This window comes from Nyctereutes procyonoides, unplaced genomic scaffold (assembly GCF_905146905.1).
Source record: "Nyctereutes procyonoides isolate TBG_1078 unplaced genomic scaffold, NYPRO_anot_genome, whole genome shotgun sequence".
In the NCBI taxonomy this organism is placed as follows: Eukaryota; Metazoa; Chordata; class Mammalia; order Carnivora; family Canidae; genus Nyctereutes; species Nyctereutes procyonoides.
In genome coordinates, this window is record NW_026575141.1 from 3227661 (window position 1) to 3253508 (window position 25848).

At 37.0% G+C, this 25848-nt stretch overlaps 1 protein-coding gene across 2 annotated transcripts in view; it reads right to left on the reverse strand.

Annotated features, from left to right (window-relative positions):
* MKLN1 (muskelin 1) overlaps nt 1–25848 on the reverse strand; it is a 160180-nt gene that overhangs the window by 56566 nt on the left and 77766 nt on the right. The window contains exons 6-9 of one of the 2 annotated variants that reach the window (XM_055307473.1): nt 25383–25575; nt 12046–12123; nt 9330–9395; nt 3465–3577 (exon numbers count right to left, since the gene is read on the reverse strand). In XM_055307473.1, coding sequence (XP_055163448.1) covers nt 3465–3577; nt 9330–9395; nt 12046–12123; nt 25383–25575 — 450 coding nt within the window. Of the gene's footprint in view, nt 1–3464; nt 3578–9329; nt 9396–12045; nt 12124–25382; nt 25579–25848 lie in introns of both variants that reach the window. The other variant, XM_055307474.1, reaches the window with a different exon arrangement.

Here is a 25848-nt window from a genome sequence, read left to right on the forward strand (position 1 = left end):
GCAAAAGTAAAGAAAAATATTATTTTTTCAAACCTTTATAAAAATTTACTGCCTATCTGGGCAGCCGAGGTGGCTCAGTGGTTTAGCGCCTGCCTTCGGCCCAGCACGTAATCCTGGAGACCCGGATCAAGTCCCACATCAGGCTCCCTGCATGGAGTCTGCTTCTCCCTCTGCCTCTGTCTCTACTTCTCTATCTCTCCTCTCTGTGTTTCTCATGAATAAATAAAATCTAAAAAAAAAATAAAATAAAAAACTTACTGCATATCTATATGAACATTTAAAATAATTATTCTCGGGCAGCCCAGGTGGCTCAGCGGTTTAGCACCACCGTCACCCCAGGGCGTGATCCTGGAGACCCGGGATCGAGTCCCATGTCGGGCTCTCTGCATGGAGCCTGATTCTCCCTCTGCCTGTGTCTCTGCCCCCCCCCCCCCGTGTCTCTGATGAATGAATAAATAAAATCTTAAAATAAAACAATAAAATAAAATAATTATTCTCTTTAAGAGCTGGGTCTTTTATTAACTCTCAATCTCCTAAATGTGTTACTAGATACATATTTAAGTAAATTAAAGTGTACTAAATTAGTACTGCTTCTTAATTGTATATCATACTTTTAAAACACATGCTCTGGGGTGTCATCAAACAATAATTTGTACTCACTGGCATAGAAAATAAAGTAAGATATATGAAATACTAACTATTCAATTTTGGAAGGAATGAACATTTATCCTAGAGCCATCTACTACCACTATTTATTCATAGAAAGATCAACACAAGTTATTTAGGATCTATATAAGGAAAGTAATAATAAACTATAATAAATCTGAACTCCAGTATTGAGTCACTACTAACTTCAAAATTACAGGTACAAAGTCTTCTCATCAAAATAATTTCTATATTTTTCCAATATTAATTTTAAATATTAATTGCATTCCAAACATTAATATGACCTTTGAGTTCTCCTGGAAATCACCCCCCTCTTGCCAAAACAGCCACTCTCCTGATTTTGTATTTATCTTCCCATGCCTTCCTCCAGCATTAACTTTTCATTTAATTTATCTCACCTATTTGCTCACTAAAGAATAAACATATGACTCATGCTTTAAGGAATTCAGAGTCTAGGTAGGGAAACAAATGTAAACTAATCATTTGAGGAATATAAGTGGGTGCATGAAAGGAAGCTTCTAATTCTGAGTAGAAAAGTCAAGAAAGGCTTCACCAAAAAAGTCTGAATTGAGTTTTAAGAATAAGTAGGTGTTTACTAAGTAAAGCAAGGTTCATGGGAGAAGGTGCCCTCTATTAATTTCAAACAAAAAACATTATTGCCAAGGGACACAGGTGAGAAAGCTGAATAATTCCAGCAACTAAAGATGTGGCTGGCACTTAAAATCAGGAGATGAGGTAAGAAACGTAAAGGGGAACCAAATCATGTTGAAAAATTTGAAATTTATAACCTAAGCCAAAGGAACTAGAGTTGATAACTTCTCTTATCATTATGATTACTGTTGCTGTTATTCACACATCTCTGTATCTATGCCCTTTGACAGTGCCCCTTACTATATAGTGACTCTAGCCTTGGCCACATACATGACTTCCTTTGGTCAATTTAGTGGAATGCTCTTATCTACTTCTTTCTCCTTGCAGCCCTTGCTCCTGACATGAGAACAAGCCCCAGCTAGCCAACAGAAAGGTGCGCAGCTATGTAAAAACAGAGCCAAGTAGTCCCCACTTGAAGCTACTCTAGATTAGCTGACAGCCAGCTGACTCTGGGACACATGAGCAAGTTCAACCAAAACCAAAAGAATGATGCAGTCAATCTGTAGCCTATAATATGCCACTGAGGTTTTGTAAGTGCTTGGAAGAGATAGAATATAAGAGATAAATGAAACAGGAACTGAAGCTTACCATAGGGTTTAAGCAGGTGTCACATGGCCAATATGTTTTTTTTTTTATTTTTTTTCTCCAGTATGTTTTTTAATGAATGGAAAATAGACTGCAGATTAACAGTGGAGGCAAAAGTTTAAGAAAGAAACCATAATGTTCGAATTAGTGCCGAAAGGGGTGAAAAAGACATCTGAAATGCAGTACTGGTGCTAGAACTTGAAGAAGTTCAAACTTCATGAAGTTGAAAACTAATGCACTAATTAGACATATTCAATGAAGAAGAAGGAAAATTTCAAGATGAATCCCACACTTACTGCACAAATAATTACAGATGCAATCAAATTAGATTTAAAATAGTTTAAAGAACCAAGTTAGGAAACTTTTTAGATCTCTATTTTTGTTGAAGATAGAAAAATCACTTTAGAAAATGGTACTTTAATACTGAAAGACAAAAGCCATTTTTACATATTTTCACAGGGATAACAAATAGAAATCAAAATTTTAAGTTATCTTTGAAAAAAATTAAATCTACCCAAATTAATCACTGAAACATGCTGACTAAGCAGAATCCAATTACTTACAAATAAAGACAGCACTGATCTTTCTGAAATGGGCATCCTAGATTAAAAGCAATGGGTTTTGAATTAGATCTTTCCCCTACTTTTCATTTTCAGCTCCTATCATTTTGTAAAAGTTTATATTTCACCTTGTAATCTGAAACAGCTTAGGTGGAGGATACAATTAAAAATTCTATGAAGATTTGTGAAAAATAAATGAATTAACATTTCCTTTATACTAGTGTATAATTATGCTATAATTATACTAGTGTATAATTCAAAGCCATAAATCTAAGCCATCTTATTCACTAAGGAAATGTGGTATGTATACTGATAGACACACATGTGAATACAATCTTAGTCAAAAATAAAATACATATCATTTGTGAAAACTGATATATAGTGAAGCAGTAAGGGACTAAAATAGTGAAAAGGTAAGGACATTAAAAGTCTATTTTGGGGATCCCTGGGTGGCTCAGCGGTTTGGCGCCTTCCTTTTGTCCAGGGCGCGATCCTGGAGTCCTGGGATCGAGTTCCACGTCGGGCTCCCGGCATGCAGCCTGCTTCTCCCTCCTCCTGTGTCTCTGCCTCTCTCTCTCTCTCTCTCTCTCTCTCTCTCTCTCTCTCTCATAAATCAATCTATCTATCTATCTTTAAAAAAAATAAGTCTATTTTTCCAGAGAAAATCAAAATAAGTTGAATGCTTGAAATAAGAGGAGAAATGACAAGGACATGAGAAAAAAAAGATCATTACAAAATTATATTTCCAGACTGAAGTGGTTAAAAACTATTATATTCGATACCCATTTCTACTTATCTCTATGAACTAGATTTGTTCATGTACCAGTAGTTGAAGAACCAGGTACAGAAGCTAGAATGAAAGAATACTTAAACGAAACTTATTTACCACAAATTCTTCTGCTACTATTATGGATATAGAAAAGAATACAAATCATCTAGAAAAAGAGGTATACACCCCCACCCCTATCATAGTACAGATGGATGAAAAGTCTGAGAACTTGCCTCTTTTTCAGTGTCTCTAGAGATACATGTCCACTGGTTCTCCTTCACACTGTACGCCCAGAAGTCAGCAAGATCTTGTGTTCCATCCCAGCCACCAAACAAATAAACGGTCTCTATGAAAATTAGAAAAATATGTATAAAAAAAAACCTTAAGGATAAAATTTAAGTATATGTACCCAGACCTAGCCATTGTTTCTAAGATCACTTAAGAAGGCACATCTAAATAAACTTAAAAGTGAAATTTGTAAATGAGTTAACATTTCAAAAATATATACTAGACTAGTTATCTCCTACACAAGGTATATGGAAAGGCTGCTGCAGGACCACTACTTTGAGAGACTTATAAACATACAAATAACTAAGAGATATTGCCCAACATTCTTTCATAAGTCTTTGGTGAGTATGTATTTTCTCAAGTATCCAGAGTGAATCTGACGTGCTGCCAGTTTAGGAGTCTGTGTTAGGCCATGAAAGGTTTACATTTAGCAGTTTCTTAGCAATGCAGCTTCAGACTGTAAAAAAAAAAAAAAAAAAAAGAAATCCCAAAGGAATAGATGGTCTAAAATAGAACATAAATACACCTAGCTATTTCTGAAAAAAAGCTTCACATCAAAACCGTTTTCCCTCTATTACAGTATCAAAAACAAGAGTTAAAACTAGCTATGAGTTAAAGTTAGACACCTTAAGAATAAGGTGATGTACAGCTTTGGCATTCCCATGGAAACTGGGGAAATCTTTTCCAAATATGTTATGGTAGGTTTAACTCCTCAGAAATCAACTTTTAAGTCATTCTAGGTATTTTAGAAATTTGGTTTCTTCCAATTCTGAAATGTCTCTGATATCCATGGACTGTCTCACTGCAACAAAACGGATTTCCTGCCCTGTGAACAGTGAAAATCTTTATACATAACACTGTGTATCATCCACCTCCTTCTTTATTAACAATGCCTTTCCTTTCTTCCAATTATCTTCTCCCTTTTATTTTTTATTTTTTAAAATTTTTATTTATTTATGATAGTCACACAGAGAGAGAGAGAGAGGCAGAGACACAGGCAGAGGGAGAAGCAGGCTCCATGCACCGGGAGCCTGACGTGGGATTCGATCCCAGGTCTCCAGGATCACACCCTGGGCCAAAGGCAGGCGCTAAACCGCTGCACCACCCAGGGATCCCCTCTTCTCCCTTTTAAATGTCTTATGTCTACTGGTTACACAAGTCTACCAATTATTTTTTAAAGCTATGACATTTTTTCTTTCTTTTTTTTATTTTTAAGGATTTTATTTGAGAGAGAAAGAGAGAGAGAGAGAGAGAGAGAGAACGAGTGGGAGGAGGGGCAGAGGGAGAAGCAGTCTCTCCACTGAGCCAGGATCCAGACATGGGGCTCAATCCCAGGACCCTGAGATTCCTGAAATAGCCAAAGTCGATGCTTAACCAACTGAACCACCCAGGCACCCCTCTTTCTTTTCTTTGTTTAAAAAATGAACTCTACACCCAATGAGGGACTTGAAATCATGACTTTGAGATCAAGAGTCACACGGTCTACTGACTGAACCAGCCAGGTGCCCTTTCTTAATAAATTAAGTAAGACGTACAGGAACATTATAAAGCTATCTACTCCCTAACTGGCATGACCTAGGCCTATATATGTTGAGGCTGTCATCTAAGTTAGATCCTACCACGAAGAGTTACAATTCAAAGTGTACTCAGAAATACTGTAACACCATGAAGAAAATCCTTGCCATTCACAGAGTTGGACAGTCTTCTAAGAGATTTTTGTCATATTTTCATATAATTTTAAACTCTAAGTGAAATGTCCCATTCTATGCCTCAGAAGCTACAGAAATCAAAACAATTCTTCTGGGTAAGAGCATATAATTGGAATAGGACTGAGTTCCAGTGCTAACTGGGTAATCAAATCAAATAAATACAGGCCACATAACCTTCCTGGGTCTTAGTTTTCTCACTTACAAAACTCTTAGTATTTTGGTGTAGTTCTCCAGATATAAGTTACATGAAAACATTCTGAAGGCTATGAAGCACAAACAGCATTTTTACCTTTAAGACGTACAAAAATAAAATATACTCTGTAGTTACTAAGTGCCACAGATGCAATAAAAACAGCATTATTGTATCCAGTGCCATGTCTAAGTCAGTACCTAGAACATTTCTGGCTCTGCACAAATGTGAAATAACAGCAATTATTTTAAACTGTTAAAAAACTATCATATCTCAGAACTATAAGGTAATCCATTATCATTAGTTAAGTAACATTGTTTCCCAAATGGCATGCAGTAATACCAGATACTTCAAGTTTTACAGGAAAAAAAAATTAAAGAATTTTCATCTGGCTTAAAAATTATTTGCCAAGGCCTCAACTGTAAAGACAATTAACCCTGTTAAATTCTGAAACCAGAAGAGGAAGGGGTAATATAACTAAAATAGCAATAGCAATTGACCTTTTGTTTTATAGTGTTTCTGGGTACCCTCTGGATAAGGTTACCCTGGTTCATTAACTTTAATAACCCTTCCTCTTGGGCTCTGGGTTCTCAATGTTCTTTCTGAAAAGCAGGTCTCTTTGTACGCATAAATTCTCACAGCAAAGAAAACCCACATTTCTACAACAGCCTCATTGATAGCTGTGCAAAATAAAATCTGGCAGAGAGCAAGCATCCCAATGGAATTAATCCAAGATGTCATTCTTGTCTGTGAATGCTTTGTAGTCCCAGTTGAAGTTTAATAGTAAAATTGAATGAATCGGATGGAAACAGGACCTTTTGACATACCTGAATAAAATGCATGACAAAATTTTAATTAATCATCTAATCATTTAAGTTATCATTCAGAGACGAAATATTATCTAGAAATAAACAGAGGCTGAGGTATTATTTTATGCATAAAGGATATCAAAAATTTTAAAGATTACAGAAATAATTGGAGAGAACTGTAATAAGAATTAAGAAAACAGAAAAAAGAAAACACTATTTGCAACAGGGTCCATTCTCACGCTTATCGGTTATGTAACAATTCACGTACATCCCAGGCAGTACAGTCCTCCTCAAGCAGCAGTCCTTTCTCTATGTTTTTTTCTTAAAGGAGTACAGGCTATTGCAACTATTCATTTCTCCTGGCACTCAGAGGAAGGTTCAGTCCATCAGCGCTAGTCTGGACTGACAAGGTATTTTACAGAATAAAAAGAAAGAAAACAGTTCCTATCCTCAAGGAGCTTACAATCCAGTCAAGAATATAACATAAGTACATAAATCACTGTACTGTAGAGTGGACTAAATGCCAACAGAAAGGTAAAAAGCATCATCTGAGTTCAAAAGAGAGAAGAGAATATATCTGAAGGGACTCTGACCTATGCATCAGAAGGTGGCTCTGGGGGCACCTGGGTGCACAGTCAGTTACACATCAGACTCTTGATTTCTGCTGAGGTCATGATCTCAGGGGTCATGAGACTGAGTCCCATTTAGGGCTCCATGCTGAGTGTGGAGTCGCTTGAGATTATCTCCCTCTCCCTCTGCCCCTTGCCCCGCTCACATCCATCCTCTTTTTGTCTTCTCTCTCTCAATAAATAAATCTAAAAAAATAAGAAGAGGAAGAAGGAGGAAGAGAGGAAGAAGTGGAAGCAGCAGTGGCTCTGTTGGTAGAATGGGAGAAAGAGAGGAGAACTTTTCAAGCAGGGTAAAAAGTATAACAAAGGAACAGAGGCAGAAAAACACATGAGAAATTTTTTTGTTAATGTATGTTTGTTTTTTTAGAAATGTTTTGAAACACAGGACTCTAAGGTAGATCTCAGACAGAACTACAGCTCTACCACCACAGCTGTGTAACAACCATTGGGGTCCTTAACCACTGGTATCCTCATGTCCATTTTTTTTTTTTTTAATTTATGACAGTCACAGAGAGAGAGAGAGAGAGAGAGAGAGAGAGAGAGGCAGAGACACAGGCAGAGGGAGAAGCAGGCTCCATGCACCGGGAGCCCGACGTGGGATTCGATCCCGGGCCTCCAGGATCGCGCCCTGGGCCAAAGGCAGGCGCTAAACCGCCGCGCCACCCAGGGATCCCGGTATCCTCATGTCCAAATGGCATACCACAGCACCTAGCTCATAAAGCAACTATGAGAATTAAATTATATAATACAAGCAAAGTGGTTAAAACCGTGTCATGAGTAAATGCACTGTTCAATTTAAAAGAACACAAAAAGTACCAGGTTGAGATGAAGTTAAAAGGACAGGTAGTGGCCAGATCATGGAAGGGGTTAAATGACAATATTAAGGTTCTGAACTCAATTCCACAGACCATGGAGTAGCTTGAGAAGATTCCAAGCAGAGATGTAACAAGGGCAGCTCTGAATGTGCAGCACCATAGGACTCGACCAAGAAGGAGAAGCGAGCAAGAAAGTGGGATTGGAAGTAAAGTGACCAATAATAGCCTGTGTTCAAAACGTCAAACCAACTTTATTACGAGATTAAATGAATCAATCATCAATCAATCAGTCATATCTGAGGTCACAAAACTAAAATTCAACCATACTAACTCTACAGCTGCTTACCATCAGCATACCAATATACACATATATATTAGAAATAAAGTAGAAATATTAACACCATTCTGCACAAAGAAGAAGGCTTTTTATTGTATGAGTCCAATTGCAAGATCTATGCTTCTACTCTGATTCTTAAGGGTGAATCAGACTGTGCTGACTAAATAATCCTCCACAAGATGGCACACTATTTTCATACTTAAATCCATGTTTCCACTTTGAAACAATATAGAATGCACACACTATACATTCAGATGGCATAGGCCCAACCTTAAACAAAATTTATGCACCAAAAAGAAGGGGTAAGAGAAGAGTTAACAGGATAATGAAGGAGGTTAACTTAATTCTTAGTTTAATATAGTCAGCTAGAGAAAAACAAATGAGACGGAAAAAAAGTTTTAAGAAACAATAATTTATACTCAAGATAAAAATGAAACCCCTGGGTGGCTCAGTGGTTTAGCGCCTGCTTTTGGCCCAGGGCGTGATCCTGGAGTCCCGGGATGGAGTCCCACATCCGGCTCCCTGCATGGAGCCTGCTTCTCCCTCTGCCTGTGTCTCTGCCTCTCTCTCTCCTCTGTGTCTTTCATGAATAAATAAATAAAATCGTAAAAAAAAAAAGTATCTTAATGTTCTGCAGTAATTCCCAAAATACGGCATTAAAACAAAAGTGCACTGAAACTCCAGAAATACTCCACGGTTTACAACAAAAATCAAACATATAACCCCCCCCTCAACACACACACACACACACACACACACACACAACAGAGAGAGAGAGAGAGAGAGAGAGAGAGAGAGAGAGAGAGAGCTAGAAGGGGCTGCACATTACTTTTAGATTACTAATTTGATCTATGAAGCAGCCTCCCTTCCCTCATGTGTCACTAACTCTGTTTATATTAAACCTGTGGAAAAAAATAAATATAGGGGGATCCCCGGGTGGCGCAGCGGTTTGGCGCCTGCCTTTGGCCCGGGGCGCGATCCTGGAGACCCGGGATCGAATCCCATATCGGGCTCCCGGTGCATGGAGCCTGTATGTCCCTGCCTCTCTCTCTCTCTCTCTCTGTGACTATCATAAATAAATAAATAAATAAATAAATAAATAAATAAATAAATAAATAAATAAATAAATAAATAAATAAATAAAAAATAAATATATATATTAAACCTGTGGCTAATGTCTATTTTCTCTGCTACTTGGTTATTATGGCTGGTAACATTTAACTTCTGCAATGAAGGGAAGAAGTACTTTTGTGCTTCTTTTATTTTAAAATGTATAATTTTTAAAATAATTTGCTTTCCATTGCAAATTTGCTTTCCTCACCTGTTTGAACATCAATAACCATCTGATGGCCCCCTCTCATTCCTGGTCGGTTATCTTCTCCATCACCTAAGGAAGAAACAAGTATTTTCTTTAAAAAGAATAACTGGAAATAGTAACTGCATTTGTAAGTCTGCAATGAGTAGTAAAATTAACACACATTTACTCTTTCAATATTAAAAACAAGTAAAAAGACTCAAAAGAAATAAATGTAACTATGTTTATAATGACCTTGCTCTTTTTTCCAATGCTTTCAGGCTATATTAATGCAACAGGAAACTATTTTCAATGTATTTATGACCAGTGCCATAAAACAGCAAGGATGCAGGATAGTACAAAAAACATAAGACAAAAAATTCTATAAAATACTGGAGTGAGGGATCCCTGGGTGGCGCAGCGGTTTAGCGCCTGCCTTTGGCCCAGGGTGCGATCCTGGAGACCCGGGATCGAATCCCACGTCAGGCTCCCGGTGCATGGAGCCTGCTTCTCCCTCTGCCTATGTCTCTGCCTCTCTCTCTCTCTCTCTCTCTCTGTGTGACTAACATAAATAAAAATAATTTAAAAAAAAAAAAACTGGAGTGATAGGGACGCCTGGGTGGCTCAGCAGTTGGGCATCTGCCATCAGCTCAGGGTGTGATCCTGGGACCCAGGATTGAGTCCCACATCGGGCTCCCTGCATGGAGCCTGCTTCGCCCTCTGCCTCTCTCTCTCATGAATAAATAAATAAAATACTGGAGTGACAAAGTGAAGGTGGTAAGCAGTTACAGAATTAGATCTCAGGTCTCTATTTCAGGAATCCCTAATTAATATAATGAGCAGTTTTAAAGTTCATACAACTAAGCTATTGAAAACCAACATGTTATCAAGTTTTCTACTAATTTATATTACTACATAACTTACAAACCATTTTGAGTACTGACTGAGAAGTGTAAGATTTACTTCCCTTTGATTCCTATTTCCAACATGGAGCTTAACAGGTGGTTTGAAATATAATCACAGAAACTTCAAAACTTCTGTAGAACTATTGTTCAACTTTACTGAATCTTACTTTATGCCAAATCTTATATAAACAAAGATATACCTTCATTTCAATGGTTCAACAGGTTGCAGGATTCTAATGTCTGTCTTGATATAAACCAGAAAATCAAAGGTTTTCTTTATAATTCTCCTATTATTTGAAATATATTACTTCTAGCTACCAACTTTCTCTATCTCAGCTTTTTCCTGTATAAAATAGAGATCATCTAAGTTTTTACTAATTCTGCTGCGGTACTATGAAAAAGACTGAAATGTCAGTTCTTATATGGAGAAAATAACATGCAAACCTGAAGCATTCATTCCATTACTAACTTTACTACTGTATTTAGAGGCTATTCATTCAGAAGTTCTCCACAAATTCTTTCTCCTTTCCAATAGTTAGGTTAATATTTTGCAGCTCATTATCACTGAAGTTTTATCTTTTTCTTCCTTCTTCCCCCTGGTCAGTACTGCCACTTTCAAGAACAGACTAAGACAATAAAATAAATTTATTGTCAATATGTTTGCATTTTATATATTTAACCCATTAGTTTTCAAATACACAATTACAATCTGTCTGCTACAGCATGTGTTTCTCTGACAAAAATGACCTCAAAAATGACTGACAAAACAGAAATTATGGAGGTTCATAAGCAATTTTCTCTAGTGTATTAACATTTAACACTATCAGGGGAGAGCTTTCTCCCAATTAAAGAGAAGTGCTGGGGATCCCTGGGTGGCTCAGTGGTTTAGCGCCTGCCTTTGGCCCAGGGCATGATCCTGGAGTCCTGGGATCGTGTCCCACGTTGGGCTCCCTGCATGGAGCCTGCTTCTCCCTCTGCCTGTGTCTCTGCCTCCCTCTCTATCTCTCTCTCTCTCTGTGTCTCTCATGAATAAATAAAATCTTAAAAAAAAAAAAAAAGAGAGAAGTGCTTAGCAATTTATAAAGATTGACAGAAAAAAGCTGACAGTCTGCCACTGAACTACTTTCCTTTAATGCAAGTAACTGGACTGCTGCTACACTTTTCACTATACTCACCATCTGGCAAAGCAGTGAGTCAAGATAAAGAAGTGACAAATACTTTCCCCTCTATGAAAAACAATGAATTAATGAAGAAGACTATGCTCTGGATCAGATTTTAAGTTTTGATAAATACCCTCTAAGGACGACAATGCAAAGCAGGAAGCATGAGTCCCAGAGTTTAAGGCTCCAAACTCACTGTGATGCTCAATATAAATGCCTATAGAGTTAACTGTACTAGTATTTATTTTTATTAGAGTTACTACACTAGTTCCATTAGTATCTGCTTAAAAAGTTCAATAGATTTAGAATGTTATGCCCATTTCTACTCTTCTCATAAGCTCTGTTCACACTTTAGTGAGCAATTCTGCAGAACTGAAGGTTTATCAGGAACATATATGGCATTACAACACTAAGCCTGTAATTTTATAGTACCTCTATAAAAGTAGCTTATGATGGTATTCTGTGCAAAAACTACCCAGCCTTCTGTTTGTAGTGGTAAAACAAAAAGGTTTGAAAGAAAAGTTTAATATAGTAAACTAATTCTGCCATCTAGTTAAGGAAACGGTCTTTTCTTAAACACTTGCGTTTCCCTAAGAACTGTAAAATCTGGGTTACCTTGGGGGAAAAATGAAACTGACACATTAAAGCAAAAGCACTCACAACCTAGAAAAGGCTTACCTTTGGTGCTTTTTGGAATGATCTGACTCCATCGTGGCTTATATTCCTGCTGACTGATGTACTGATTAAACAAACCATCTGCAAATATCAAAGAATGAGAAAGAATTATTTATATTTTAACTAGCTTATACTTTTTATCATAGCAAAAAAGACAAAAAGCTGACATTAAGGGAAATTACTAATACGTCACTAATACGCTAGTAATAGTACATTTTCAGAAAACATGTCACTTCAGTTTTCACTGCTATCTCAAATATAAAGTATTAGTTGACACAACCATGTCAACAAATTGTTTTAGTGGCAGACTATACTAAATTTACTATGTGTTCCCCATTTCTGTCACTACTAATATAAGAAAGCTAGAGAAGAAAATGAGTGCCTCAACAACCTTGGTCTGGGCCCTTATATCTTCAGAAAAAACAAAAGTAATTGTTTAAAGTGAAAATTCCACTTTTATATAATTTTGAGTACAAAACCAGAGATAAAAGTACTAGTACTAGTATAGTATAGTTATTGAATAGTTAAAAATGTTAAAATTCACTCTGTCTTAGTTAAGACACACTAAATATGATTTAATTCATGAAACAGTATTATGAACTAGGTATTATCATCTCCATTTTACAGATGGGGAAATGTGTGTTTAGAGAAATTAAGGAATTTACCAAAATCATGCAGCTCTTAAGTGGTAGGCAGAGACTCATGTTTCACTCTGATTTACTTCTGAATTTATTTCATCAATAAATTCATAATCTATTTCTTATGAGGAGTTGTTACATTAGCTGCCATAGTGTTATGGAAATTGAACTCCCCATATATAACCATTTCATACCAAATAATTATCAAGCCCTAATCCCATGCCCCTCAACAAAGATTAGTTTAAGAATGGTGTGGAACCCAATTCTGACTAATGTATCCGATGTTTCCTTTGCTTCTAAACAGACATACAAAGAAGAAAAATCTCCTTTTATTCCGGAAATTTTCCTATCTGTACGCAATGTACATAACTGCTACAGCTAATTTGTAGAGGTATGAGAATGAAGTCAATTCAATAATGATGACAACGTAGAGATAAGAAAAGAAACTGGATCACAGAATCAACCAACCATGAAATCTACCTCTGGACTTCTTGTTATATCATAAAATAATATATTCTTACTTTTCAAATAAGGGTTTTCTCTTACATGAATCCACATAGATTATAACTTATAAAGACAACTTTCCTATAGATTCTATTATTTGGCTCCGATCTCAATCTGAAAAACCCTTTTCCCTTTTGCTTCATTAAGTCTCTGAACATAAGTACTTTTCCAAAGAATTTATAAGTAAAACTGTCTGTTCTCTTTGACCTATTCACTTGTCAAACACTGTGTAATGCACAGACATCTCCCTGATTTCTCTCTTTTCTAGGTGATTATTAAGCTCAACTGCAACCACACCCTTAAGGTTTCAAGTCTTTTCAGATGGTTTTAACTGAAAACTTCCACACTTTCCTCTAGTTGCTTTTTTCCTTTGCCTTCAGGACTTAAAAATTCTTGCAAGAAGAAAATTTACCTATTCAACAACACATGAAAAAAACCCCAAGACTTTGGAAAACAAAACTTGCCATACCCGATCATTCTACTACATATTAAAACAAATACAACATTAAAGGATAAAACTAAAAGAGCTGAAAAAATTATTTACGATTTATTTTTTCTTTTATATTATTTATTTATTTATTTATTTATTTATTTATTTATTTATTTATTTATTTATTTATTTATTTATTTATTTATTTATTTATTATGATAGACATAGAGAGAGGCAGAGACACAGGAGGAGGGAGAAGCAGGCTCCAGGCTAGGAGCCTGACGCAGGACTCGATCCCGGGATCGAGTCCCCGGGATCGCGCCCTGGGCCAAAGGCAGGAGCCAAACCACTGAGCCACCCAGGGATCCCCTATTTACAATTTAAAGGAAACAATGTTATCTCCTTCTTAAATGAAGACCCTTTGGCTACTGTGGCTCAAGTTTACTATTTATTTATTTATATTTTTAAAGACTTTATTTATTCATGAGAAACACAGAGAGAGAAGGAGAGAGGCAGAGAGAGACACAGACAGAGGGAGAAGCAGACTCCATGCAGGGAGCCCAACGTGGAACTGGATTCCAGGTCTCCAGGATCAGGTTCTGGGCTGAAGGCGGTGCTAAACCGCTGAGCCACCAGGGCTGCCCTAAAGTTTACTTTTTATGTTTCATTTCTTCTCTGAAATGCTGGTTTGCCACTACTCCAGGTTACTTAAGCATTCCTGTTGGTTGGAGTGACTCTGTATAAGCAATGACTTGTTTGAGAAGCTAGCTGTTCTATCAAAAAAAAAAAAAAACAACAACAACAAAAAACAAACCAAACACCTCCTCTTTTGAAAGAAATCATGGTTTAACACAAGACAAAAGCTAGAAATCTATAAATTCCATCCCTCTCAAGTCCTTCTACACTCTCAACTCTCCAACCCTATTATTAGCTTCTTGACATTGATCCATGTTATAATATTAAATCATCTACTCCAAACAAAAAATATTATAACAACTTTAAAAAATATGTATTTGCACTTTATAGAGAAACATGATATATTAAAGATGACTCTCATTTAATCTATTCTAATATGCGTTATTGGGATCCCTGGGTGGCGCAGCGGTTTAGCGCCTGCCTTTGGCCCGGGGCGCGATCCTGGAGGCCCGGGATCGAATCCCACGTCGTCCCGGGTCGGGCTCCCGGTGCATGGAGCCTACTTCTCCCTCTGCCTGTGTCTCTGCCTCTCTCTCTCTCTCTCTCTCTCTCTCTCTGTGTGACTATCATAAATAAATAAAAATTTAAAAAAATATATGCGTTATTGCCTCTTGCCAGGGAAACTGGGTTATCAATAAATAGTCCAGACTGATCTGGAGTAGGTTACATGGAGTAGCTACTTTCAATGAAATACATGCTTTAAGAACCTTCTTTTATGTCTTCAAAAAGAAAAGTAATAATGCAAATGTTTATTAAAGCTCTGGTAAATAGTAATACTACAGTAATACTACAAGTTACAGAAACTTTATTTTTTTTTAAGATTTTACTTATTTATTTTAGAGAGCGAGAGTGAGAGCACGCGAGCAGGAGGAGGGGAAGAGGGAGAGAGAGACTCTCAAGCAGACTGTGCTGAGTGTGGAACGTGATGCAGGGCTTGATCTTGTGACCCTGAGATTATGACCTGAACTGAAACCAAGAATCAGCCACTCAACCAACTGAGCCACGCAGATGCCCTGAAACTTTATATTTTAACAGGACAAGTTTAATTTCTAGAAATCAAACAGTCACAAGCTTGAAATCCCTTGAAACAATCAATAAAAATGCTGCAAGATTAGAGCAGGGTAAAGATTTTTTCAACATACACTGCTATCAGTAACTTGTTTTAATTTAAAAAAATTCCCTTTTAAGATCTAAAAGTAAATGAAAAGTTAATACCTCTGAATCCTAAAGTTTGACCATGTTCCCTATATTTCTAATTCTTGAAAGATCTTCCTAATAATAATAAGCCTTTTGTTTTGGTATTCCTACTTGTAGACATTTTATATGATTCAGCAAAAAAAAAAAAAAAAGTAGGCTCTCTATTGAAATAATCACATTCTCGTCTACAAAAACATAACAACACCCATTACACTATTTTGAAAATCTCAAAGACAAATTAAAAAGTGAGGCATTTAAACATTCCTGTGAACTATTTAAGTTTAAAAATTACTTCTAAAAAAAGAAATTACTTCTATGTTTTAAGAGGAAGTTAGGCAGTTGCTAGTATTTCTATTTCTGACAAACATCTAAAGCAGGAAATCAGAAGAGTCTGATAAAAGTAAAACTATCCAAAAGAAATGAAAATATCACTTAGGAGAAAGCATGCTAAGATCCAGTTGCTAACAATATTCAAACTATTTAAAGTCTCTAGGTCCAATACCACCGCATTTTTTTCGCCTATGATTAAGACTATAATAAACACATTTCATACAGTCCTAAGTAGGCACAAGCTGTTCTTGTCTCCAATAGTGAATACCCTCCTAAAAAGTACACGATACAAAATGAAACTTAGGAAGTTTTTACCAAGAGAAAAAAAAAATGTTCAAATGTCATCTAAGATTTAAAAAAAAAGAAAGAAAAAAAGGAGCATATATTATAGTACCTGAACCTAATACCTGAACTTCTATCAAACTCATTTCTCTCTAAACAGAGATGAAAAGGCTGCCTAGGTGGTTAAGGTCCAACTTTTGATTTTGATCTCAGAGTCATGAGATCAAGCCCCCACCCCCAGTCAGGCTCCAACAATGGATGTGGAGCCTACTCAAGATTCTCTCCCTCTGCCCCCTGCTTGCAGCATGTGCACTCACCCTCCCTCTTTCAAGAAGGAGGAGGAGGAGGGGAGTAGAAGAAATCTTAAAGGATATATGCTTAAGGCAAAAGAAAAATGATCTTAAATATAAGATCAAAGATGCAAATACTAATGTAGAATGAAAAAAATTAGTAAATATTTGGGTAAAATTACTAAACACCAGCTGAATAGAGTAAGAATAGAAATATTTTATAGGGCATTCAAATACAGTATCAAAATAACGGACAATGATAGCATATCAGTTGGAAGGTGACTAGATGGGAGTCAAAAGTCCATTAAGTCCTAGTACAGAAAAGGGAAAAGGCACTGATTAATTTTGTTAAATATGCATACTTGCTGTAATTTCTAGACTAATCATATAGTCTCAATAAATAATGTTGCTTCCAAACAGAAAGAAAAAAAAATGAAAAGATTAAAAAGTTTTAAGAGATAACAACCAACAAGAAAATATGTGACAAAGTATATGTAGTAAAATGGTAAGATTAAACCTATATATTTACCACTAATTCAACCATGCAAATGAAATAAATGCTAAAATCAAAAGAAGGCACTATTTTTGAACTAAGTTTGTAATATTTTTTTTAAAAGGATAAAGAATGGTTGAAAATAAAAAGTAAAAAAAGATACATATGCAAATACCAAATGAAAGCTTAATGTAAGACAATTTATACCTTCAAGCGAAAACACTACTAGAGATAAAAACACATTTCATAATGACAAAATATTTAATTCAAAATTAAAGAATTTAAATTGTGTATATATCTAGAAACATGGCTTCAAAATATTTATTTTTATTTTTTTAAACGATTTTATTTATTTATTCATGAGAGACAGAGAGAGAGAGAGAGAGAGAGAGAGAGAGAGAGAGAGAGAGAGAGGCAGAGACACAGGCAGAGGGAGAAGCAGGCTCCACGCAGGGAGCCTGACGTGGGACTCGATTCAAGGTCTCCAGGATCACACCCTGGGCTGCAGGGGGCGCTAAACCACTGTGCCACCGGGGCTGCCCTGGCTTCAAAATATTTAAAGCAAAACTGGACAAACTAGTAAGAGATAAGCAATTCCAAAATCACAGTGGCAAATGTTAAGATATTTTAATTAGTACCTGAGAGAATCTGACAGAAATTCACTACTGGAAAAGAAAATTTATAGAACATGGTTAGCAAACTGGACCAACTGGGCCTATACAGAAAGCTGCCTCAACAAATAAAGAATTCATATTCTGTCAAAGTATGAATGTTTACAAAAATTTTAAAAATCAGACCATATAGTAAGTCTCATCAAATTTCAAGGAACTAGAATCCTATAGAATATGAACTCTAGGGATATCTGGGTGGCTTAGTGGTTTAGAGTCTGCCTTTGGCTCAGGTTGTGGTCCTGGGGGCCTGGGATCAAGTCCCACATTTGGCTCTCTGGTGGGAAGCCTACTTCTCCCTCTGCCTATGTCTCTGCTTCTCTCTCTGTGTCTCTCATGAATAAATAAATAAATCTTAAAAAAAGATTATAAACTCGGGATCCCTGGGTGGCGCAGCGGTTTGGTGCCTGCCTTTGGCCCAGGGCGCGATCCTGGGGACCCAGGATCGAGTCCCACATCGGGCTCCCGGTGCATGGAGCCTGCTTCTCCCTCTGCCTGTGTCTCTGCCTCTCTCTCTGTGACTATCATAAATAAATAAATAAATAAATTTAAAAAAAAAAAAAGATTATAAACTCTAAGCATTATGCATTCATGCTAGAAATATGCAATGACAACAATTTAAAAAAAAGACTACATTTCCATATAACTACGGCTCACAAAAGAGCTATATTATTTCATAAATTGTTGAACTGGACAAAAATGAAAATACTTCATAGCACAACTAAAAAATAAGTAGAGGGGAATATATATCCTTAAATGCATATATGGGAAAATAAATCTGGAAATTAACATGTCAAGCATCCACCCTATTAAGTCACAAAGACAGCAAATTAATTCCAAAGAGAAAAGGAACACAACTAGAGTTATCAGTCGAAGACATTACAAGTAACAAAAAGAATCAACAAACCAGAAATTGGCTTCCTCAAAAGACCTATAAACTTAATAAACTTCTGGTGACAGAGCAATGTGGGGAAAAAAAAGAATTAATAAATGAGAGAAGGAACGAAAAGAGACATTTCAAGAAATCTTGAAAACATTAAACAAGGGGTATTAGGTATATTTTCACGCTTACAAGTTTGAAATTTTAAGTGAATCTGACAAATTCCTAAAAAACGGTATTTTGTTAAAAGCTGAACCAACCAAATAACAACCCTGCATAGTCCTACATTTAAATAAGTAGAATTGATAGACAAAAATACCTCCCCCAACCAACTTCTAAGCACAGATAGCATGACAAATTCTAGCAAGCATATGAGAAAGAATTCAAATCTTAAACAAACACAGATTGTCGGAAGAAAAGTTAACTCTTCAACCCATTATGTGAGATCAGCGTAACGATACTAAACCTGAAGAGAAAGGTAAAAGAAAAAGGACAAGGCCAATCTTACTAATGTAAATATAGTTCAAAGAATTCTAACAAAACATTAGTCCATCTAAATCTAAAATAGACCCCCCCCAAAATATATATGAGAAAGGTAAGTTTATCTGAGAAATGAAAATTAAGTAGATCTGAGGTTTAACATTAGTAAACCAATCACTATGATTTTGCATATTAATAGAATTTAGGAGAAAAAAATCATATCACAAAAGACAGTAAAAAATGGTAAAATTCGATAGTCACTTATAAACTCTAAGCAGGGATCCCTGGATGGCGCAGCGGTTTGGCGCCTGCCTTTGGCCCAGGGCGCGATCCTGGAGACCCGGGATCGAATCCCACGTCGGGCTCCCGGTGCATGGAGCCTGCTTCTCCCTCTGCCTGTGTCTCTGCCTCTCTCTCTCTCTCTCTCTCTCTGTGACTATCATAAATAAATAAAAATTAAAAAAAATAAAAAATAAAAAAAAATAAACTCTAAGCAATCTAGGAATCTGATACAGGATCTCCAAAACCCCAGATCAAATAACATATTTCACAATGAAAGGTTGAAAGCATTTCTTTTGAGATCATGAACTAAATAAGGATATCCACTATCATGATGTCATCTCACCTTTGTACTAAATATTCTGCCCAAAAGATTAAGCACCAGAGAACAAAACAAAGCATAGGGTTGGAGAGAAAAGTGTCATTATGAATATGTATTTTAAACTGAGCAGAAATGAAACACAACATAGCAAAATTTGCGGCACACAGCTAGCAGTGTTTAAGTCACCAAGTAGATCCCAAGACCTGACACTGCTCCACTTGCCTATACTCACTAACACTTGTCATAGGTTTTCCGTAAGCTCTTCTTTCGGGTTTAGCTCTTAACTCAGGTCAATGAAATCTGAAACTATCTCTGAGGGGAGAGAGGGTGTCGTGACCTCCCACAGGCCCAGACCACCCAGACCTTTGGAGCTAAACCCCCAACCTGCACAGAAGGACTGTGGCGTGGCCTCTGGAATGACCGACAATGACCTTTACCTCATTATATTACTGAAAGCTCCTCTGGTGTCGCCTCAGCCTCATTTACATAACACACAATGTGTATGTAGGCATGTTTCTCTAAGGCACATGCTTGACCTTATGCCCGCCTCTACATATGATGACAAGGCTTCCCAATCTAAATGTTCATCCTAACCCTAAACAAAAGGAACCCATTCAACCATCTCGGGGAGTCACAGCGTTGGAAGCCATTCCCTGTGATTTCCTTCTCTGCTGCAAATAAAAGTTTTCTTTGTGCAACAACTCAACTTGATGCAGTTTCTGACTTACCAAGGAGTGAATTCCTGTTGGCTCGGTTACATTTAGAGTGTAACTCTTTAACACCAAATGCTTTCAAACTAAAGGCCTCAGCTTTCATTTTTTAGAAACTAGAAAAAGAAGAACCAATTAAAACTGCATTATGTAGAGAAAAGGAAGTAATAAAGGTAGAAATCAGTGAAATAGAAGAAAAAGAAACAGAAGGACAAAACAAAGAAACCAACAATCACCAATTTCAAGAATAAGATGACATAAAGATGTCATAAAGATATGAACTTTATACCAATAAATTCACCAATTTAGATGAAATAAGAATATTCCTTAAAAGATGCAAACTACCAAAGCTCACTCGAGAAGATATACAAGCCATAAACAGCCCTATAGCTATTAGCAATATTAAATCTGTAGTTAAAAACCTTGCCACAAAGGTAACTTTAATAAGACTTGATATCTCACTTAAGAAAATGCAGAGAGGGAAATAACCACAGAATTAACAACCACCAGATGAACCATGGGGTATGAAGAAATGATAGAAGTGGGGAAAGAAAGAAAGGGAGAAGAGGAGGGAAAAGTGAGAAGAAAATAAAGACCTCCGGTTGAAACTTTAGGACTATTTTATTAAACTTTATCCCTCTCCCTTATCTCACAAAAGCAAACTTTAAAGAAGAAGTAAGATAAACACTGCAAAGGGAGGTTAGTTGTTTTTTTTTTTTTTTTTCTTTTAATATTTCCTGTTCCTGGGTGATTACTTTTGCCCATCATCACTGGATTCTACCTTTTCCCCCTGGCACTATCAGGGAGAAAGTAGCAACAACTGGTCCAGAAATCACCTGTAATGAAATTAAATACAAATGTAGGGATGTTTCTTTCTTTTTTTCTTTTTAATGATTTATTAATCATAAGAGACACAGAGAGAGAGAGAGAGACAGAGAGAGAGAGAGAGGCAGAGACACAGGCAGAGGGAGAAGCAGGCTCCTCGCAGGGAGCCGGATGTGGGACTTGATCCCAGGTCTCCAGGATCATGACCTGAGCCAAAGGCAGACGCTTAACTACCTGAGTCACCCAGGTGTTCCGGTAGGGATGTTTCTAACAAATAGGAAGCCTATTAGAGACACTTTCTCTCAAATATCTCAAATATGCATATTTGAAGAATATACTATAAGTATGATACACTAAACATAATCTTTGTTTCTTCCATAAGATGCTTCATACAAGATGCTTTTGATTCCTTAGGCTTTCCTACTTAGCAAACAGGAACTTCTTGCCCTTCTCTGCTATGTTTTTAGTGGAGCAGAAGCCAAAAAACTCTGCAGTGTTTACTTCCTTATTTGTCCAACAAATCATCATCAGTGAAGTCAGCAGCAAACCGAACAACCCTGAAAGGAATGTTTATTAACTAAACACTGTTCCAAGCCAGTTGAGGAGTACAAAAAATATGACTTGGCTCTAAGTCTCAAGAACAGAGTTACTACCAATTTCTCCTAAAACTTGGGCCCCCCTCCTAGACCCAGAAAGGTTAAGTCTCCACAGTACCAAAGTTGCACATGATTTTAACAGTTCTTCTTAAATGAGTATATGCATAAAGACACAGTTTTTAAATATAACTGTTTCTAGCCTAGTAATAGCGTAAAATTGCCAGTGGTTTTTGTTATTTACCTAAAAAAATATTACATGCTTTAAGATAAAGATCTGAAACAAAACTATGAAAATACTTGTGACTTCCTCATCATATAAGGTTAAAAAATATAGAATTCATTCTTAGAAATGGCAAATATGGGGATCCCTGGGTGGCGCAGTGGTTTGGCGCCTGCCTTTGGCCCAGGGCGCGATCCTGGAGACCCGGGATCGAGTCCCACGTCGGGCTCCCGGTGCATGGGGCCTGCTTCTCCCTCTGCCTATGTCTCTGCCTCTCTCTCTCTGTGACTATCGTAAAAAAAAAAAAAAAAAAAAAAAGGCAAATATTCATTTATATGTTCATTGGTGGCATTTTATTAATTTTTTTTTATTTATTTATTTACGATAGTCATACAGAGAGAGAGAGAGAGAGAGGCAGAGACACAGGCAGAGGGAGAAGCAGGCTCCATGCACCGGGAGCCTGACGTGGGATTCGATCCCGGGTCTCCAGGATCGCGCCCTGGGTCAAAGGCAGGCGCCAAACCGCTGTGCCACCCAGGGATCCCTATTGGTGGCATTTTAATGGTTTGGGAAGAGATTAATAATTATATATACTCTATTTATACTCCAAAGTTTACTCTATTTCAAACATAGTAATCATTTATTTGCAAATTACCAATTAAATAAGCAGTAACAATGTATAAGGCTGAGAGGCAGGTTTGTTATTACAAAGGAATAGAGCCAGTAGCAATTCATTTTAAGCTAATTTATTTATTTATTTTTTAAAAATATTTATTTATTTTATTTTTTTAATTTATTTATGACAGTCACAGAGAGAGAGAGAGAGAGAGAGAGAGAGAGAGAGAGAGAGAGAGAGAGAGAGGCAGAGACACAGGCAGAAGGAGAAGCAGGCTCCATGCACCGGGAGCCTGAGCCTGACGTGGGATTCAATCCTGGGTCTCCAGGATCGCGCCCTGGGCCAAAGGCAGGCGCCAAACCACTGCGCCACCCAGGGATCCCATTTTAAGCTAATTTAAAACTTATAAACTGGGATCCCTGGGTGGCTCAGTGGTTTGGCACCTGCCTTTGGCCCAGGGTGCGATCCTGGAGTCCCAGGATTGAGTCCTGCATCGGGCTCCCTGCATGGAGCCTGCTTCTCCCTCTGCCTATCTCTCTGCCTCTCTCTCTCTTGAATAAATAAAATCTTTTTTTTTGAATAAATAAAATCTTAAAAAAAAAAAACTTATAAACTCAAAAAGGCAGTACTGGTTCCTTTTTCTTCAGTTGTAAAATATTCAACCTATTTGATAAATGAACACATGATAATAACGGATAATAACAGATAAGATCAAAATACATAAAAGCAAAGGATGGAGAAAGTCTATTGTTCTATTACAAAAATCACCAAATTTCATTCCACAAGTTTTATACTGAGCTGTTTTTACTCACATTGCTTCTGATACCAAATGCGTGAGTTTTTTTCTCACACCAACTATTTCTCCAATTTTCTGACACCAACTGGGTATTCAACAATTCAATTCTGACAGTATCTACCTAAAGTTACCATCAGATCCTTATGAATTCAAGGACTCAGTCCCACAAGACTATTCTCTACTTCAGATGCCAACTGCAAGTCTCAGGCCACGTGTACTTCTAATTTACTACCTATTAAATCTGGGTTCCCACAACCCTCCCTCAGATTTGGTAATTCACCAGAGTAAGATAGAGAGAGAGGGGCAGTATATGAATGTAGTGTGTATGTGTGTTTTCTATGCTCTCTTCAGGCACCTCACCTCAATGTTAGGGTTTTTGGGGTTGGGTTTTTTTGTTTGTTTTTGTTGTTGTTCTTCGTTCTTTTTTTTTTTTGAGTCTCTATACCGAGGCATGACATTAAAACACTGGCCACTGGTGACTAAAGTCAATGTCTGATCCCTCTCCCCTCAGGGGGATGGGGGTGGGTGGGAGATGAAGGTTCTGGCCCTCTACACACAGCGTTTGGTCTTTCTGGAAATCTGAAGCTATCTAGGGACCCCAGTCATTTGTCATCTCAGCATATGAAAAACACTCTTATCCTTCCACCAAATTTCAAGAATTTTAAGAAACAAAGACCAAATATTTATTCAAAAAAAATTTTTTTAAGATTTTATTTATTTATTCATGAGAGACAGAGAGAAAGACAGAGAGGTAGAGACACAGGCAGAGGGAGAAGCAGGCTTCATGCAGGGAGCCTGATGTGGGACTCGATCAGGCCCCGGGCTGAAGGCTGTGCTAAACGGCTGAGCCACCCAGGGCTGCCCTCAAAAATTTTTTTTTAAGATTTACTTATTTATTTGAGAGAGTGTGTGTACACATACGTGACCGGGGGAGGGGCAGAGGGAGAGGAAAAGCATCTTAAGCAAACTCCCCACTGAGTAGGGAGCCAGAAGAGGGGCTCAATTCCAGACCCTGAGATCATGACCTGAGCAGAAACCAAGAGTTGGATGCTTAACTGACTGAGCCAGCCAGGTATCCCAATATATTTTTTTCTATTATACTATAGCACCTATTCTGTTCTTTTTCACTGTGAAAGTCACAATGAGAGATTATTATTATTTTAAATTTTTAAAAAAGATTTATTTATTCGAGAAAGAGAGAGAGAGAGAGAGAGAGAGAGAGGCAGAGACATAGGCAGAGGGAGAAGCAGGTTCCTCTTAGGGAGTCCGATGCGGCACTCGATCCCAGATCCTGGGATCACGACCTGGGCCAAAGGCAGGCGCCCAACCGCTGAGCCACCTAGGCATCCCAATAGAGATTATTTTTTAAAAGAATACCATTCTATAAAATAACAACAGAGATATTTCTGAAGAATTACAAAACATACTGTACCTTAAATATTCAAATAGATGTCATCCTCCAAAACAATTATCTTTGGAGATTATATTGTGTTCTAATAATCACGTTTCTTTCAAAACAAGATTATAAATCATCCAAGAAAATCAGCAATTATGTAGCATCCATATCATACAGATATTTCCAATACAAATCTCCTCGTTCACTATAACTTCTATTAATAACATTTTTCGATGTATCCAACTATCAATTATGCCAAATTATGCCATTAAAAATGGTAATTTTCTATCAACAAAAATACATAAAGGAATAGGCCTCTAGGAGGATAGGAAGGTACCGCTTAGGAAGGTAACATTTAAAAACCTTTTTCTAACACTGCTTAGTGCTAGTCAATGTTAGCATTCATAAATGCAAATGCATGCTTCCATGGTTTCCCAAGACGGCAATTTAGATTTAGATATAGAAGTTTAAATATTCAAATATGTTCCTTTTTTGTTTTTCAAGACTCATTATGGACCTATCTTATATAAAAGAAGCATATAATTCAACAAGCTAACAATCTTTACAGAGTAAAAAGATGGGGAAAAAAGTAAACTAATAATTGGCATAAGCTTACATTCTTTTCAAAAAACTGTTTTTTGTACATACTTGAAATCACCCTAATAAACAAAGTTCACATGTTTATAACATACCATTTACAGCTTTTTCAATCAATTCTTCACAAGCATCAAAATCACCCTTCAGCACCAGTTTATCATGTAGATCTGTTAACATGGGATGTTCTAGGGCAATCTTGGTTTTTTTTTGTAGCGATTCAAAGGCCTCTGTATAGTTGTGTTGTCTGAAGTGTTTTAGGCAAAGGCGAATAGCTTCCTGTTCACGGTACTACTGGAACACAAGAGAAAGCATGAAAAGAAGAGATCTGCTTAGTTATTACAGTAGGCAGTAAGTGACTACTAACCTAAAGTGAGCGTTTACTATGTGCTAAGCATTATACTATTCATTAGCATCATTATTATTTCCACTCTGAAATTGCAAAACTGAAGCATAGTCAATTGTAATAACTTGCCAAAAGTCACAAAGTATATAGCAGAAAGACACAAAAGAGATGAAGATATACAGATATATGTACATATACCCATTGGTATATATTTCACG